Here is a 15,148-nt window from a genome sequence, read left to right on the forward strand (position 1 = left end):
TATAAAATGTATTTTATTAAAAAAATCTGTAATGTTTTCATGCATAAAATTTTTTAATATTAAAATATTCATCAGATTTTGGATTCCGTTAGAAGATAGTGCCCGTATAAAGAATTCCATTTAATTTCAAGTATGTACCACTAGCCATTTTTAAAATATGCGCGCAAGGTGGAAACATGACGAAACATTTTGTTACAAAGCGGGTTAAATTACAAAAATATTTGTGGCAACAAAAACTTTCTGGTTACTAGTTCCCAAAGCAGCTATATAAAAAAAAAAAAAAAAAAAAAAAAAAAAAAAAAACAGTAATTTTATTGTATTAACAGAATTGTTGATCCCAATAAGCGATATATTTCCCTTGCTTCCCTGTAAAAAAGGGCAGTTCGATAACAATATCCAAATAATAACATTAACAGTAATCACATTAGGCGGCTTGTATTGTATTTCTTCTTATTATTTAACTCCACCGTTCCCTCCTTCTACCTTTTCTACATTCTCCTTTTTTTAACTAACAACGACCACTGAAAATTTACACTTTATTTTTTGGGTACTTACGTATTCACGCAAACACCTGGGTGCAGTTTGGCGACTTTTTTCCAGAAACAAATGTGATAAGGGGAATTTTTTCGGTTTGTAACTTGTAAAGACTCATATTTATTTTGACTAACCAGCTAAGTTTATGTTTTCTTTGCTATAAGCTTTCATTCCTCTAATTGTCAGTGTCAGAGTATTTAAATTTGGTAGCGCGCGTGAAGGAATGCGAATTCTACCAGTAGGAGAAAAGGTTTAAGGGATATCAGCAACCTCTATACCGGCAATGTTAAATCGGTCATTTTCGATGCACCTTTTCTCAAAATCTGCTGTAGATACACGCTTAAAATTTTTGTGTAATTAAAGTATACCTATCTGATTATACTGAAATGAGCTTTTGAAACACTTTGAATTTTAGAGTAATTTACAGAATATTTTGTTAGGCATAGTAAGATTTAGCCCTTTTCTCACACAAAAAAATTGCTTCAATTTTTTTTTTTTTTTTCTTAGTTTATCACAAGAAGCTCATTTCAGTAAATATTAGGAAACCTAATAAATAAGCCATTAAAATTTTAGATACCTGTTCCTGAGAAAAGGTACATCGAATATAATAAAATCACGTTTGGGGAAAAACGCATTTTTGTGTAAAATTCCTCATTGATCAAAGTAGTCGATGACAAATTAAAACTAGATTTTTTACAGTTCTAATTTTCATAGAGATTAAAGAATGGTATTTTCAGAATAATAAAAGTGTAGAGAATTTTAAAATGCAAAAATTCGAAATCGCAATTTTTTGAAGATTTGGGGGTTTCAACACTCCTTAAATACTGAGTTCTAAAAGGCAAAGTTAGAAAGAGTGGTCAAGCACCCTCGGCGCGTATTCGGGAGGTCCGTGGTTCGAGTCCCGGCGAGGGCATTGCTCATTTTTCATTCCTTCTGCTTCGAAACAGCCTAATATCTCTACAGTGGCGCCCGAACTAAAAAAAAGGGGGTGGATGATGATTCTCCACCACCAGGATTTGGCGATAAGGTCCCCTAATCCCCAGTCGCCCTTTAAAAGGGGGGAGTATATAAGGTATTTCTCCCGCCTTCTTAGCAGACCTTTATGATGTAGTGGTCAGTACACTTATCACGTATTCGAGAGGTATGTGGTTCGAATCCCGGTGAGGGCCTTGCTAATTTTTCATCTCTCCTGCTTTAAAAAAATACCTAATGTCTCTACCATGGAGGCAGGAAGTTAGATGGAGTGGCCCTAAACCGGTTTCCCACATCCTGCTTTGAAGCACTTTCGATTCCTTCATTGGTGACCAAAACATTAGGTAATTTACCATTAAGTTCAATGGGTTTTGACACGATCAGATGTAAATATTTTGTAATTACGGCGTAAATATGCATATAAATGTATATATTTTCTTTTTCTACAATACTTCAGAGTTCTAAGTATATGAAAAGAATACATTTTTAAACAACATTTCATTCTGAACGGAATTAAATGCTATACTTTTCACAGAACAGTTTGCTCAGAATGGTTTAATTTGAATGAAATATTTTCACAAATTTTCGTTAATTACATTAGAAAGAAATTTTAAGGTAATTCGATTTTATTTTATTCTGTATTCTAAGGTAATTCTGTTCTGAATAACGATTACAAAAATTAAGATCAAAGTTTACTGTATTATTAATATTAAAATTATGCATATTTCTATTTATAGAGCTTTATGCATATTTCTATTTATAGCGATCTTTTCTATTTACAGAGCTTCTTTTTAAAATACTTTCTCAAATATGACATGATGTTTTAGCTTCTGAGGCATCTTTTAAATAAAAGTCAATTTATAATGAATGCTCTATTCGGTCCATTTCAAAATAGAGCACCTTTTATTTTAATAGCAAAATACTTTAAATAGTACTTAACTTTCTCTAAATATTTCTGAAAGAGAATACAATAAAGATTATTTTTTAAATATTATTTAAAACTTGTAACTGAGTTATTATAAAATGTAAGGGGAATAATTCTTTTAATTATACTTATCATATTTTTTTTTACCTTAGTTTCAACAATACATATTCCAAAACTCTTCTTTATTTCTTTCTTAAGTACGCTTCTCATAAAAATTCCTTTACAATACCTTTTAACAGATTGCATTCCAGTACGAACAATTCTTGCTTAACAAGTTTTATAACGTATTAGTCAATAGGATGTCAATTTATGTTTACAATTCAATGTTAAGGTTATTACATATTTAGATAATATTTATAATCATTATAAATTTAGATACATTTAATAATTAGATTTTTTCATAGTAACTTCTGGAGTCATTACCATTTTTTGGAAGACAGAGAGATGAAAAATAAGTAACCGCCTCGCCGGGAATCAAACCACGGACCTCTGAAATACCGGGTCAGTGTGCAGAACCACTACACCACGAAGGCACACTAGGGAAGTGGGAGAAATACCTTATAATTTTCACAGTTGTTTATGAATGAATAAATCTTTCATTTCAAATACATTCATAAATAATTTAATAAATATTTACGCATTTTGTTAAATGCAGATACATGCCTTTTGCAAGCACATGAATAAATTTTCGATTTGTATTGATTGATTTCGTTTTTCGATTTGTATGGAACTGTCGTGTGTCGAAATACTATCAGAGCGCTGTTAAGCGAGCTTCTGAATGTAAACAAAAAATACCCCATCTGGTGGCCGAAGCTTCGGAGTGATGCTTCACTTCTAATGCCGGTTTAGCCAATCCTTCCTTCCACTTTTACCTCCATGGTCTCTATAGTGAAACAGCGGATATAAAGAGTTGAATATTAATTGTTAGAAAGCTTAAAGAAGAGCAATCGGTGGTAATTTTCATAAATTTGCAGTACAAGTTTTGAAGGTTTGACTACAGAATCTTCTTCAGCAGGAGAATTGGAACTTTCATAAAATTGTTCTGCCATTATTAATGATCTAAATTCCAATCCGATTTCCCCTTCAGCTTTTAAAGAGATTATTTCATGATCGTTTTCATTTTTCCCCGTAGCAAGGAGTGCTAGATTAACCCTTTCCGGCACGCTACCTTTTAAAGTTGTAATTTTGATAAAGGTAGGCAGTCTAATTAGGCCTAGAGGAGTACACAAGTAAAATTTTGTGAAGATAGCACTTATCTTTTAATTCTGTGGGTGTGCCCAAAGTAGGCACACTGATTGAATAGAGCTTCGAAAAGAGTGCTGAAACGAGCATTGTTGTAAACTGACCAATGAGATGCGGAGAAACGAAGAACACAGACTCTCAGTTGTCCTAGGTTATCGGTGAGCCCGATAGGTTATCTGGGCACACCTAGGGTTCACCGTTGGATTTTAGGCAAGATTTCAAGGTAAAAATTTAAAACTAATACAGAATAAGGAGATTAGCATACACCCAAAAAATAACATAGAAATTTCTTTTCAAACAATTCCTTTTATACCCTAAAAAAATCTGGAAGATTTCTTTGAAAAATGAGGGTCTTAAAAAACTAAACATGGCTAAAATATATGGACTGGTTTGTATTGAGCTGCCATCTCCTATAAATAAAGAAGGTTCAGAGTAACTTATAAATCCTTTTTCATTCAATTTTTCTTGCGTACAGAAGGAAATTTTGAGGTGTGTCCAGACCGTACACACTGTGCCGCAAATGGTTAAGCGTGCCGTTGGCAACAGCCTTGAGTACGTTTCCGGTGACAGTGCGATATACCTAAGTTCCGCCCCCAGTTTTGATGGGAGAAACGGGTCTGAAGGTCTTCCACCCTCCTCCCCTTCCATTTACACGAGAGGACTTCCTATTCGCTGTATATTTAGAGTGCCACCCCTCTGCACCACACTATACATTTACAAACTTCCATGCCTTCTCCAGGATTTAAACCCGGGTCCTTCGGCACCGCAGTCAGCGATGCTAACCACTGTATCGGTTAGGCGGCAACTTACATCGGACTTCTGTTAAGAAAATTTCGATCAACGGGCGATTTTTCTGCTGTTGAAAAATGCGAATTCTAGCTCAGTATGATTGTTTACTCATAAAAGAAGGAAAACTTTGATTAGCATACGTATTGATAAGTGCATCCGAAGTATTGATACTCAGCGCATACATACCATCGATAAGTGGAAGCAACAGCATAGAAGCGCTTGCCAGTTTGCTCTTCTGTCCTTTTCTGTAGCTCGTTTTTTATTTCAGGATTTTCTGGTAGAGCTGTAGAAACCACAGGGTTAATAAAAGAGCACGCAAAAGCGAAAACTACGAAATTCAATGCACGACATATTGTAGAGACATTAGGTATTTTGAAAAATTAGGAATACACCAAGAAGGCATGCAAAGAAGGCGGGAGAAATACCTTATAATATTACAACTTTTATCATCATTTTTTATCCTTTCTAGATGATAACATCCCCTCCCTACGCTCAAAGTTTGTAAAATAGGCAAACAAATGTTTTTACAGCAGGATATACATTTTGCAGCATGGTACGCTGTTCAAAAACTTTCAGGTCTCATAATACCGTGGTGTTTTGTTATATATGACAAGATATTTTGGTTAAGAAAAGAAAGAACGAAAGCAATTGTAAGTAGCCATTTTGATAAAATATTCTTCTAAATAATGCGTCTGTTATTGTGATTGAGTTTCCAAGCATAATTTTACTACAAACAAGCCTTGAAGATATAGGTAAACGATGAGTTCGAAATTATGGCACTAGATTAACTGTTTGTCATCATAACATAGAATTACAGCAGCGGATCATAAGCAATAACTGACTTATTTTCCTATGTTTTCCTAATGCGTGACTTATTTCCTTGCGTTGTCCTAGTGGGGATTCTAATGCATGCTTATTCACTGGAGAATCACTATCGAATTTTTGGAGCAAAAACATTACCTTTCTTTTCTACGTATATAAATTGGCAGGAGGTTCATAAAAAGAGACTATTTGCATAAGATTTAAAACGTAAAAGAATGTAGCCTGCTTTGGTTTATTTCTTTTATCTCAATAAGCAAATCTGATGGAAGAATTCATATCACGCAAAGCAATATCCGCTAACCATGAGAAATAAAAGTATATGAAAAGTGTATTATAGAGCAAGACGAGTTTTACATTGCATCGAGACTATCTCTTGAATATATTTGCTACATTTATAAATTCTGAAAAAATAAAATTTTCTAGGCAGTTAAAAATCGAAAAGGATGATGGTAAAACATGTAATAATTCACATGATGATTTTCTCAACTTTTCTTTTTATATGTTATTTGTTCAATTCCGTACAATCTATATTTCTACCAGTAAAAACGGACGAATTGACAAAAGATCAAACCGACTTTTATGAAATTACTGGACTTTTAGATACACCTTGTTTTAAAAAAAAAAAAAAAAGATAGTTCTATAGCTCTGGAGCTCCGGTTCTACTGGACTGATTGTCGAAATTTAGCTAGCGTTTTCCATGTCTCGAAAGCGCGAAGGGCGACTTAAGATATATATTAGATTTATATATAGCATTGTTCTAACATAGGTATTTCGACACAAAATCCGATCACTTCTGAAGTAACATACCAATGTTTTCCGTATTTCGATTTCAACTCAATCAGTTTTGTAAATATAAGTATAAAGTAAAATGTTCTTTTATTAAAAGCATTATCGAAAAACATCAAACAGATATTATTAATAACAGAACTAATGATACCTGTTATCAACAAATACAAATTTAAATTTAAAATGTGGCAAACAGTAATTATCGAAGAATAGCCGCCCAGACGGTCTAGTGGTTAGGGGAGCTGACTACAATATTGAAAGGGCCGGGTTCGAATCCCGGAGAAGGCATGAATGTAAAATTGTCTATCCTTGTATAGGAGATAACGGTGGCTGCCTGTTAGGTACCTCCACAACAAAATACCCACCACTTCTGGCCTTAGGCGTGGCCAATGCCGTCATAGGCAAGTGCCCGCCATTGGAAAACAAAAAATAAAGAAGAATCATGTTACAAATAAATTTAGCCAAAGTATTAAAATAACGAGCCGCAAACGTAATTCACTACTGCGCAAAATAAAGAAAATTTGCACATTGAGTGGAATTTCTGAAAAACTGATGGGCGGGTTTTAATGAGGTTTTCTATGAAAATACATTTATCGACAACTGAAAATAAATATAATATAGGGTGAGGTCCTCTTTCACAGTCACACAGGTCGCGCAAACTGACGGCATACTAAACAGGAGGCAGTTGAGGAGTCTGTATAGAAGTCGATTCCACTTATGCAGCAAGCCAGTTTTCAGCTCCGAGATGGCCCTCCTAAGAGCGTCTCAGACTTGCTGTACTGTTAGGAGATGTGGCTGGTCAACCCATGCGGCGAACATCTTCAGGAATCGGCTACCAGCTGAGTCGTATGTAGACCAGGGTTGTCGTCCATTAACAGGAACTCGGAGCAAACTGTGTCCCTGAAAGGTCTATCATAGAGCTTTAAGATTCTCTCTATATACCTCATAGCAGTCAAACAGCCTTTACCAAAAATATGGAGGGATGTGCAACGGTCCAGCATAATGCGTGCTCAAACCATTACATCTCCATCACTGTAATGATCCTTTTGCCTGAAGAGAAAGCGATGGTATCGTGTCCCAGGATCTCTTCAGACAAAAGTACGCTGAGAATCAGTGTCCAGGCTGAATCTTGACTCATCTGTGAAACTCAAGGTGTTCCACTGTAGTCTGGTCTAAGGCGCACGTTATCTGCGTCATGTTAAACGCGCTCTCTTCTGCGCTTCAGTGAGCAAGACACAAAAAGCGGGTTTTTAGGCATACGGCCCGTCTCATGAAGCCTTCAGACAACTGCAGATCGTAAATCTCAGGTTCCAGTGGCAGCATACAATGCACGTGAAGTTGTAGCAGTTCTGTGTTGCGGCGCTGAAAGCGCCAAATGACGATCCTCATTCGTCGTTGCGGATCTTCGTCGACCTTGTCCAAGTCTTCTCCATATGGATCCACTATCCTGAAACTTTTTCCACGAATAGCAAACGACACTGTGTGTTACACTGAGTTCTGTCGACACCCGCGTTTATCATTAGACTACCTCCAATCTACCTACAATTCTCCATCTCATTACGTCATGCATATATTTGTGGCTACTCATTTTACCTGATATCTTATAAAATTTACCCAATACTTGCGAGAAACACGGCGAATGTCGTGAAGGAGTACGAGCACACAAATCGCCGAAAACTTGGGCGATTATATCCCATCAACAATTACAGCTTTGCAGATACGCAAGTGTATGCTTACGTATTCAACTCTGAATATTTGCTTAATTCTTCGGCGGCATAATTAGTACCTTTAGTTCACTACCTTTGGTAAAAATAGACATAACTTGCAAATTCACTTTATTTTGCCTACGAGTGCATAAATAACTGTAAAGGATTTTAAAAAATAGGATTATACGGAGCCTGAAAAGCTCATAAAAGTGATATTCGCTCTTACACATTGTTTCCAGGAAAATACTCGAATGACCTTTTTGTTCAAATGCAAGAACGAAATTTTGCTTTCACTAATCATTTCATAGGTTAAGATTTTCTTAACTGTCTTTCTTTGTGAATGCAGTTTTGGTAAATAAAGAATGCTATTTGAATTTCTCCCTCCTGATAACTTATTTCAAATAAACGACAAGTTTTTACAAATGCTACGGTAAACCAAAATCTATGGCAAATAATTCATAATTCGACTTGCTTGCTAAAGCTATTGCTTAGAAGTATTAGGAACGAAAATGCCAGTCGGGTATGCGTTAAATATGAAACGACTTAAGCACTACCCGTAAGTACAGTCATTCACCAAAGATCGATATGGAATAACAAGATCCAGTGATCGAGCTAGCGAGGAGAAGAAAAATTCTTTGAATGCAAAGCACAAATTATTCACTGAAGAAAAAATGTATACGGTTAAATTATCGGTGAAAGCGAATTCTAACAAGAAGTTTAAAATATTCGTTTGCTTTTTTCGTGAGACGCCATTTTTAAGTGCTCATACTAAGTAAACCATTATTTCGTGAAAAAAGAGTTGAATTATATAGGCATGCACTTATGTTAAGAAAATCACGAAAGCATTCACAGTAAAAGTAATCAGTGGAATAATAGACAAATAACAGCAAGTTAGAAAGAGCATAGTGATTCAGTTTGCAAACGCTGATGGTACATTTTTTAAAGTATGCCTTTTCCAAATCTTCTAAAGATTGCCGTAGTAGCATTTCCCCCGTTTTTCATAATTAATGGCAACGCTAGCAACTATTCCATTTCAGGAACTGAAGCCAGGTTTTTGCAGACGTTGTCCGAAGCCCTAGGATTTCGCTACGAGTTGCTTACTCCTCCAGACAGAGAATGGGGACGCTTGCAACAGGATGGAAACTGGACCGGTATCATAGGAATGGTTCAAAGAAAAGAAGCTGATATGGCTTTGTGTGCACTTGGCATCACTCATCAAAGATTCGAGGCACTAAATATTAGTGAATACTATTTCTCCGATAGCATAAAATTCGTAGCACGCATACCCGGATTAGCATCAAAAGCAAATGCCTACTTGCATACTTTCCAGTCTACCATTTGGATCAGTTCCTTCGTCACGTTAAGCCTTGCAGTTATTTCATTTCATATCATTTCAATAGAATCATTCAGTTCTGTTGAACTTTTCTTTCAAATGGTAGGCTCCATAACGGGACAACCTTTAACCATCGAAGCTAACTCATTAAAAAGAAAAATACTTATTATAGCTTGGATAATCTTTGCTTTCGTTTTATCATCTTGTTATAAAGCTGTTTTATCTTCTTTTCTAACAGTGCCTTTAAAATTATTACCCGTAAGGAATTTTATAGAGCTGGAAGCAGCAGTCAGAAATGGGAACTATAAATTCTTTGTAATAGACAAAACAGTTCATTTAAGCTTGCTCAAAAGTGCTAAACGTAAGGAAATGAGAGCTCTAGCAGAATATATTGAAAGATATAATTGGAAACTGAATGGAGATGAGTCACTTTCTCAGAATTTAGATAAAACGTCTGCTATTATTGCCGCTGAAACGAATCTACTTTACGATTTTGGTTCAGAAATTGGGAAAGAAGTTTATATCTCAGATGATGTGCTTTTATCGGGGTATGTTGGCATTGTATTTAGTAAAGAATTTTGCTGTTCAGAAAGACTGAATTCTGCGATATCTAAATTTCGAGAATGTGGTCTCTATCAAAAGTTTCTGAGAGACGAATTGCTTAAAAAAAGTTCCCAAAATGCCTATAGCAAAGAGAAGGATATTAAAGAATGGAATAATGTAGAAGATTTGAAGTTTTTTATGAAACTTCTAGTAAGTGGCTACATTCTTTCATTTTCATGTTTACTACTCGAAATAGTTTTTTTTTCAGCTAAAGGTATATTGTATGAAAAGTAAAAATAAACGTTGAATTTTTAAAGAGAAAAAGAAGGTAGTTAGAAGAAGACGCAAGAATTTGAACAGCTTTTCAGAGCAAACTAAGCATGCCTGCTGTTAAAAAGCAAGAAAACTTAAAATTTGACCTAACAAGTGAACTTAATGTATATGCTCAAACAAAGCGATTTTGTGTCATGTTAATAAGTTAGCAATCAATTTGAATTCTAGATCGATTTATTGTAAATTTGTAATCAGTTGATGTAATGCTTTCTATCCGGTCACTTCAGATTTCACGCGCACAAGAACTTGCTTCAGAAGAGGGTATATGTTGACCAACGCAAAGAAATTATCAGAAGATAGAATTATATGCGATAACGGTAATTATGTGATTTACCTGCACTGAATTAAACCATGATTCTGATTTTTTTTTTTTTTTTTTTTTTTTTTTCCCTCACGCATTAGCAATGAAGTTTAGTCTGAGTTAAGCTTTTGAACGGTAAGTGGTAATTTTTTAATTTTGATTGTTATTTGATACCGACACACAGAATATTTTCATGCATGCATTTCCAAAGTTGATTTTTGAGTCAGACATTTAACCTTCCAGCACGCATGTTTGGCAATTTTACATGAGCACGCTCGCGTCGTATTTTTTATGACATCCGTTATTTTACAGTTTTTGAAACGAAAAACGACAAAAATGAGTGAATATTGATAATAAATTTGTTAAGAAATAAAGTACTAATCTTATTATTGCAAAATATAAATGATATCACATTCAAATATAAGTAAATTATTTTTAAGTTCTTATGTTAGTGAGATGGAAATGCAATGATGTATTTCATTACAGAACATTTTTAATTTATTATTTAATAATTATATTTTAAAATCGAAGCTAATTTTAATATTCACAAAGACAAGTATAGGCAATAAAAAAGGAAAACATTTTGGTAGGAAAAAAAGTAAGTTTAGCTTTACTTACTTCTGCAAGGAAATTGACTTCTTACAGGTTACAAAAACACACTTTAAAATAACTTTAATGTTTTTATTTATTTCTAAAAAATAGAAATACAAGAAAATAAGGAATGGAAATCGCTATTGTTCTCCCATCCAAAGGTTTCCTTGTCTTCCTTTTCTTCATCAGGTAGTTCTTGATGAATCTGAGCAAAATCAGCTGGTTGCACATATTTTTTTGCCATGAAAACCGATATAAAATTTACAGAGCCAAATGTATTCAGATTAAAATAATGCACGGCAATTAATAGCACAAAATAACAAAATATTTGAGAAAAAAACATTTTCCGAATTTTAAAACACGACCACGCGCGTGTCATAACTTTTATGAAAAAGCTGCCACGTAGCACAAAAGCCCAGTTAAAAAAAAAAAGTCAAATGACTTCCCGTTGGCACATTCCATGATCTGAGGAAGAGTAGAAAGAAGGAATAGAAATTACCTTCAGACGTCTCAGCTTCGATATGCGAAAAATGTGCATTAAAAACTGAATTTGTCGTAAATTTTGCGCATACGCGCGTGCCGGAAGGTTAATAAAGTTGCTCTGCTGAGTTGCAAGTAGAAGCATGTGTCCGTTTACTGTTAAATTCTGCTACACTGAAATCATGGTAACAAATTCCGAGTTAAGTATTCCTGTTCTACTTCAGTACTTATTAAATTATAAGTTTGCGTATCGCCCCACAGTAAATGCCCATAGTTTAAGTTCCCAAGAGAAGTACAAGGATTGTAAAAAATATAAAAATAATGTTTAAAAAAGTCCATGTTTTTCGTACAGTTTAACTTAAGAGTTACTTAAGAGCAAAACTTAAGAGTTTTCTATTTTTCTCAGAAATTACTGTACATATTTTGTATGATGCTTTTCAATTTGAGGTTCGCAAAACATTGTTTTAGAGGCAAAATACGTGATTGATAAAGATTCCAAGAAGGAAAATTTTACTTAATACCTAATTTAGAGATTCCTAAATCGACCTCTTTTAAAAGGATGGTTTTATGACTCTTATATTTTTCTCTATAATATGAAGCATACAATATAATCATAATACAAATAATTGCACATAAATAATTTATATAAAGTCGATAACATGGCCAAAAGTTTTGAAAATATACCTGATGGGCACACCACGTGACTTCATATGACATGTGAAAATCATATGGTGGACCCAGTTAGATAATATTACAAGCAAGTTTCTATTTTTAGAATAAAACTAGGAAATACCCGTATTAAAATGAAGAATTAAGGAGTTACAGTAAGTTAAAATTTGTGTGGGGGTCGTTTTAGATAGGGTCATAGAAGAGTCCTGTATAGTGTAACAAGTATTTATTAACAGGTTTAAGTTACACACGGACATTATATTTAACTTTAAGAAAATTACAGATAAAGAGTCTGATACAACCTATCAAGTGGGATGCTTGGCTTTTACTGAAGTACTTCTCTGGCTACTCACCAGAGGGCAGCCTTGTTGTCACAGTTAGTCCAACAGTTTATGTTGGTTATGGATTGGTTACAAATTAGAATTTTGCCTTATATAATTTTATCCTACATGTTCCATCCTTTAAAAAGGAAAAGGATTGGGGATAGAAACGGGCTTTTAGAGAAAGAACGTTAAAGCAAGGAAATATAACGTGCAAAATATAAATCACGAAAATTGAGCTAAATAATTTTAAAATAATGTAGAACGCACATTTCGAGCACAAAAGTTTTGAAAATAATCAGAATTTTTAGAGTGCTATCAATATTTCAGTCGAATTTTAAAAGGTTCTTGTTACTTAAATCTCCTGATTCTTCAGGGAAGGCTTAACAAAACTTTTCCAAGAATACCACAAATGAAAACTTTTACACACTCATTATTTATCTCAATTAATTATAGCAAATATCAAAATTTTATGACTCTGTAATTTTCATGATTATAACTTACGTTTTAGACTCGTAAATATTATGATACTCTGTTAAAATTGTGGTTACACTGTTATTTTATTTCAAATCCGTATTTTACATAATCTGAAAGGCTCTGCAGTTCTTCAAAATTAAGATTTACTCTAAATTAGGCATATCTGTTTTGACTGACTGGTATACAACAGCACCGGTGGTAAACGGATGCTCGATCATTACTTGAAAAGGTCTCCATTTCTTGGATAAGGTAACTGGCCTTTTGAAAACTGCTCCAAAACATTCCATATTAAAAAAGAACTTTATGTAAATATTATTACACTCAAACATAAAGGTGATAACCTTCAAATTTTTCTAGCGTGAGAGCGTAAAAGGAACAATTTAGTTTCAGAGGTTAAACCATACTCCTCTATGATTTTGAATTCACTCAACATTCTCTGTACGTCAATTCGTTTATCGTAATTTCTAGTTGCTTTTTTTCTGCATATTTCCCTTTTAATTATATTCACCGTATCAAATTTTACTACCATTATTCAATTTTATATTTTTATATTAATTGTCAGAGTTTTCTGTATCTTATATTAATACTGAAAACTTCAGTTTACACAATTTTTTCTCAGTAAAATTTTCAAAATTATTTCATTAGCCCTTATGTTCCCTATTTATCTCATTCTCGAAATAACAGCAAAATTCTTAAAAAATAATTCAAAATTTTAAACAACTGTTTAATTATAATTAATTACTGAACAATAAGTTTATAATATAAAATTTTATTTAATTTCATAATTTTGAAAACAACATAATTTTTAAAAGCCAAAAAAGACAGCAATAAATGCTTAAATTTTCAAATAGCAATAGTTATTGAATAAATTATTTACTTCATGTTAAGGAAATAATTTTTAGGTTATTGAATAATAATATTTAGGTTATTGAATAATTGAATAATAATAGTTATTGAATAAATTATTTACTTCATGTTAAGGAAATAATTTTTAGGTAATTAAGGAGATAACAATACAAAATGTTTTCAAAATTGATAAATGCAAAACTATTTACAGAAAATATCAGGATAATTAAGTTTTCATTCTTTGAACAATATTCTATGTTTTCATTTCAAAGCAATAACAAATTACAGAAATTATAATTAAATTTATGTGTGACGTGTAAAGTGATATTTATCGATTTTGCTTCCCTAAGAAATGCACCTAATTAAGTTCACTCGTATATAATAGTTTTAAGCTCTCGATTGATGAACGTTAACGATATGGTAGCTCAAGGCATATTCTTTGTAGAGTGATGACCTTCATAACGTTCTTTTCAGAGCGCTGTCATCGAGCGCTTATTAGCTCGTTTAATCACTTTACAACACATTTATGCTGGATGACTCATTTTACTTGCAGCCTAGTCACTAGTTTTGGAGCACTGGTTAACGACATCTTTAAAGCTCTAATCAAATTACAGCTCATTACACCTTTCCGGCACGCTACCTTTTAAAGTTGGAATTTCAACAAAAAAGGGATAGGCAGTCTAATCAGGCCTAGAGGCTAAAATTTACACAGCTAAAATTCTGTAAAGAGAACACTTCCATTTTAATTCTGTGGGTATGCCGAAACGGGCTCATTGAATGAATAGGGTTTCGAAAGGAATGCTGAAGCGACTGATAGAATAAAAAAAAGATTTTTCCTACGATTAAAAAACACTAGATTCTGAATACTGTAGCAGATTTAACATACTGAAGGTGTGCCACGGGGAGGACTGCTACTCTAGACCCCCCCAACAAAAAAGCTGTTTTTGGTTATATGATGGCTAAATGCAGCTAAATGAAAAAAAAAAAAGTAACTTGGGTATATGATATTTACATTTCATATTTACACTTTCGTCTATTTTTTTTCATCGTGGTACTTTTCGAAGAAACTGTCAACACCTTCGAAAAAGCACAATCCAACACTGCATGTTTTGCGCATATACCGGGATCCGTATCAGATTTAATATCTGAAGGCAATTCGTGTAGCACTTTCAGTGCTTCAGAAATGGCCAGCCCTCTTTGATCCATTTGCAAAATAATTAAAAATCAGAAAAAAATAAACTAATATTATATGTAAAATTAGAAAATGTAAACTATAAAATAAAATTAAATAAACATCTACAACTGAAAAAAATCAAAACGTAGAGCTAACAAAACTAAGAGCTAACGAAAGCGAAAGAAAAAAAAAAAAAAGAGAACTGCACTAGTGAAAATCGAAAGAGCTAACTGATAAAATTACTCCTGACGATCAGAAAAACACGTCAACAATTTATTAGTTGATAACCAAGCCTCCCCTCCAAA

General features: G+C 33.6%; 1 protein-coding gene across 1 annotated transcript; it reads left to right on the forward strand.

The window, feature by feature from the left end:
- Window positions 1-8,722: 8,722 nt before the first annotated feature.
- On the forward strand, window positions 8,723-14,206 carry LOC118191424 (putative glutamate receptor). The gene is made up of 2 exons (XM_035362225.2): window positions 8,723-9,862; window positions 14,144-14,206. Exons 1-2 carry the CDS (start codon window positions 8,723-8,725, stop codon window positions 14,204-14,206), a joined length of 1,203 nt encoding a protein of 400 aa, XP_035218116.2.
- Window positions 14,207-15,148: the final 942 nt, after the last annotated feature.

This window comes from Stegodyphus dumicola, chromosome 2, assembly GCF_044657685.1.
Source record: "Stegodyphus dumicola isolate Sdum_Otavi_A_Nest chromosome 2, ASM4465768v1".
In the NCBI taxonomy this organism is placed as follows: Eukaryota; Metazoa; Arthropoda; class Arachnida; order Araneae; family Eresidae; genus Stegodyphus; species Stegodyphus dumicola.

Bases quoted from the DNA above. Each gene is read 5' to 3' on its own strand.
- LOC118191424 (XM_035362225.2), top strand. From the start codon at position 8,723: ATGCCTTTTCCAAATCTTCTAAAGATTGCCGTAGTAGCATTTCCCCCG. The intron at 9,863-14,143 runs GTAAGTGGCTAC...CGTTCTTTTCAG, and splicing joins AGTTTTTTATGAAACTTCTA to AGCGCTGTCATCGAGCGCTT.